This window comes from Gloeophyllum trabeum (assembly GCF_000344685.1).
Source record: "Gloeophyllum trabeum ATCC 11539 unplaced genomic scaffold GLOTRscaffold_00138, whole genome shotgun sequence".
Lineage (NCBI taxonomy): Eukaryota > Fungi > Basidiomycota > Agaricomycetes > Gloeophyllales > Gloeophyllaceae > Gloeophyllum > Gloeophyllum trabeum.
Window position 1 is genome coordinate 1 of NW_006920547.1, and position 4,403 is coordinate 4,403.

Sequence of the window (4,403 nt, forward strand, 5' to 3'; positions counted from 1 at the left end):
CACCAAGGACCAAAAGAAATAAACCTAACACCAGCGGTATGGGTGGAGGCGGTCCGAGACAACTGAGGGGTATTTTAATAGTTCGAGGGGGAAGGAGGAGTAAGATGTCGTAGGGTAGTCCGTAGGAAGACCTAGAAAAATAAAACAAATGCTAGTTGATGCTCCAGAGTATTTATCTCCGAAGAGTTGCAATCAAAGTCGCAAGCAACAACACCTGTCGTAGGATCGTGCTCGCGGGGGTAGAAATTGCTAGAGAGACCTGTTTAATTTTATTTCGCTATGTAGGACGCACCGGAGATAATTAAACTGACGGCGGAGATAAATTACTCGATGAGTCAGCCTATTGGCAAAGCTAGGATCGGTTATAATTAGCTAGGTTCGACGCTTTTGAACTTCGAGGGTCGCTGAGATCGTAACGCTAATTCTCTGAGATGGTGAAGTGCAAAACTTCTTTTTCCAGATCTGTATGCTACTTTGTACAATTTATACCACAGGAATGGCTTTGCGGCCGTCCAGAGATAAATAACAAATAAACGCCGCAAGGACCGGTGTCCCGCCACCGGTCATTCATCTTTCATGGCAAGGGTGGGAGAACACGTTCCTAGGATGCTTCATAGCAGAACATGATACAGACATAAAGAATGAAAGGACAATGTTAATTAAATGCCCCCTGATTTTTAGGGACCATAGTAAATGTCCCGCAAGCCTTTCTTTGTTCACTCGAAGGACATTCTTCATGTCCAGGTTATGGTCTAGCAAGGACCATTCTAGGAAAGTGTTCTCCCATCAGGGAGATGTTCCTGGCATGCCCGCCGGCGGAACATCGGTCTCTCCCCCCAGTGCTTGGTACCTCAGGACTCGTAATTAGGTGATAAGATAAGATTAGATACCTAGTGTGAACCCAACGTCGGACGGAAAGTGTGGCTGTATGCGTGATAGTGTCCCCTCCAGTCTCTGGCAAGTATACCGAATACCCGGATGGTACTCCAGACATGTAACGCAGGCGCGCCGCATCATTGAGCGGTCACGATACTCCTGAAGGCGTTGCTCGCACACGGTGGAACAGGCGCAGTGTGAATCAGAGCTAACTCAGCCGAGGCAAGATCCATGACACAAGCTTGTCGGTCGCCAGTTGTTAAGCAGATGATTGGGACAAATTACACAGAATGCCTGTTAAGGGGCCCCATCCAGCCCAGCTTGAAGGGGACGTTTGAGCGGAGGGAGGAGGACGGGGGAAAGATGCAAAATGAGAAGGAATGAGCAGGATGCTCTTATATACCCTCAGCCATGGGCGACAGAGAAGCACAAAGAAGAGGAGCGGGTTGACATATGTCAGGGGTGAAGAGAGTGTGAAAGGTAGTCTAAACACTAATTCGGGTAGGACGACTTCCAGAAAGAGGCAGATGGGCTCAAGATCCAAGCGACACCCCATCAGAGAGACACCACAACACCCTATGTCTCCATGTAATCACATGCATAGCTGCGTTAGTGCCATTTGCTTACCCGCTACAGCGCTACCCTTGACACGGTATACCTGCCTCTATAGGACTCCCACCGAGTCATGATTTGGTATTTCATGGGATGCTCCTAGTAGACAGATTCGAGAAGTGGCTCAAGCAATTCTCGTAGATCAGTCCCAAAAAAAGAGAAGCGTTTATACCCTTCCTTCCAGCTCTCATTGATGATGCAATGGACATTCGATCTGAATAAGTACATATCAAATAGGCATACACATGTGGACAAAAAGATGAAAGAAATCATAGGGTCATATTTTGTTCAGCGACGCGCTCTCTGTTCGTTGAGGAGGGCAACAGACATGAGCGTGAGGAACAGTAAGTGTGGGATGAGGTCAGGGTGGGCGACACAAAGACCGCACTTCATTATGCAGATCGATACTCAACTTTCAGCATCTCAGCGGTGCTTTGGGCATTGCACGTCGTGCCTAATTATCTTTGGCTACCCAGCTGGAGAATCTGAAGATACTTCAGTTGATCTAGAGCCGGAATAAGAACGGGCAGTCACCGACCTGCGTGTGACCACAGGGCTTATGGCAGGTATGCACACTGCTGGTAACGCATAGTGAATCGGAACATCTGACGATTTTTTGTCTGCGAATTTTATTGCACTGGGAAATGATCGAATACGAGGTAGAGAGAAATAAAACCAGAAATGACATACATGGCACGAGTAAAGTTCAACAATTCTGGGTAACGGTGCGGCTATTATGAACACCATGGGCCTTTAAGGTGATCATGGCAAAGGCTCACTTTATCCAGCAGCACATCTCGGGAGCACTTAGATCGCTAAATGGTGCTTTAATTCTTCTTGTCCAAGCGCGAATTCAGCGCAGTGCAGACCGGTTTATATCCTCGTCGCTTGTGGCGCGTGGCGTTTATGGCGGGGCCATTGTGGCATCCAAATAGTGTCCAATAGCTCCGGATGAGATGCCCAGTTAGCAGAGATCCGCCGTCGTCCCCGCATGGCAGAGTATGATTGAGAACCGCCTACTTTCCGACGATGGTCGAGTTCGACGCTGAACCCTTCAGGAATTCCTTACCTCGCAAGATATGTGTCCTACACAGTGGCATCCAGGGCCTACAACACCGAGTAAAAGCGCGGGTGTCACAGGTGTACAACTCGTAGAAAAGCTTTGTGGCACCGAATCACTTTACAAGACGTGAAAGGTGACTTCATCCTAAAATCCGCTGGATGCCAGTGAGAGTTCAGCCGAGACTAGCTGCCATTGTAGCTAATGGTCGTACGAAATGCCGAGGGATATTTATTAAACTGCGACGGCTCACGGGCACCCAGAGTACCAAGACTATGATGTTCAGGTAGTTGAGTAGGATCTTGAAGAAGTCTCATTAAATTAAATACCTGTGTCCCATAGCCTGGGGGTTTTCAGATCAATACATCGACCAATAGCACAGCGCAACGAGTGCTACATCGGACGAAATATGCGATTAGCGGGGTGGAGGTGGAACCAGATATTAAACGCACACAATATCAGGTACTAATATACGGTGTACGCTGGGCGTTGCATATAAGTGGCAATCTGAAACTGTTCAAACGCGTGAAGGCGCCCACCGACTCTTTGAAAAGTCTCGCTCGAAGCTCAATGAGAAGGGGCATTGCGGCAGAGGACACAGCATATACGCAGTATCTGGGCTAACTTAAACGACAGGGGTGCATTGTGTCTGGATCACATACTGGATCAGAGAACCGTTGCATTCCCAAAAGGTTTATAGATATACTTACTGATACATACACTCGCAACCACTGGCAGCCGCTTTCGCAGTCGGTCCTTAGGCTAGGTCACTTTCCCGATACGCACCAGTGAAGTCTCCCCTTGCGCTGTTTTAGGCAACGACGTCTACTCGATTTGGTACTGGTGGCACCGTCAGGACGGTACTCCACGTGCGTACCGTGTGCGCCGCTGCACGCTCTGTAGTGCTCTCTGCACAATTGAAAGCTTTTGAGGGCACAACCCTCACCACCTTCAATACTTGTTGCTTAAGAGCCTATATACCGTCATCCAATGTTAATTTTGGCGGCTGTAAAGGATTACAACACCTGAAGCTGTTTTGGGCCTCGGATAAGCTAAGAACAGGCTGCTAACTCTATACAGAGAGGTTCCGGTTTGAGAAGAAATTCACTCCGCTGTACGGGGAACCATGCAGTCCAATATAGATGCTACTTGGGCTCTTTTCTCTGCTCAAATCAGCCGGGAGAGGTCGAGGATTGCACTGTGTAGTTGCGCATGCCGACGCTCGGCAGATGGCATCCACGCGAGCCTGCCGTTTCTGGCAGAGAAGCCTGCCTTTCTTGGAATGCGCGAGAGCGCTTTTGCTACTTCGCCCTCCGATAAACACGACCAAACACGCCCATATCAGGCAGGTGAATCACGTTGTCGGTTAGTTTAGCTGCCTAGATTTTAAATACCCAGAACCTGCTAGGTAGACTAGGAAACAAATACCAAGAGAATGCTGGATATATCGTTAATCGAGCAGTTCCCTTTCGTTCGATTGAGAGACTGATTCTGAGTTGTTCGAACTATCAGCAAAGAAAAAAAAATGAAAGCTGACTACCAGAGTCTAGCAGAGGATGTGTATAAGAGTAAAGATATTGAAGTCAAACGTATAGACTTCAACAGGTGTGTCTCAGACTAGAAATTTCCCCCTCAATGTAGAGAGTCGTCGTAGAAATCCAAGTAAGAGATAAATCGATTGCAAGACTGGTACGGCTACCAGTAGTGCTACTGACTGATACTGAGTCGTGCTGATTCTGAATGATACTGTCTCTTCTAGCTACCCAAATTTCTCTCCCTTTTATACCTTTCCAATTCAAGCTCCTCTTCAAATCCCCAGATGAGTTTGAATATGAAGACAATAGGGTGAGAGAAC

General features: G+C 47.8%; 1 protein-coding gene across 1 annotated transcript; it reads left to right on the forward strand.

The window, feature by feature from the left end:
- Window positions 1-1,246: 1,246 nt before the first annotated feature.
- Window positions 1,247-1,468, forward strand: GLOTRDRAFT_134384 (uncharacterized protein; the record flags this gene model as incomplete). Its single annotated transcript, XM_007873375.1, has 2 exons — window positions 1,247-1,321; window positions 1,382-1,468. 2 exons carry the CDS (start codon window positions 1,247-1,249, stop codon window positions 1,466-1,468), a joined length of 162 nt encoding a protein of 53 aa, XP_007871566.1.
- Window positions 1,469-4,403: the final 2,935 nt, after the last annotated feature.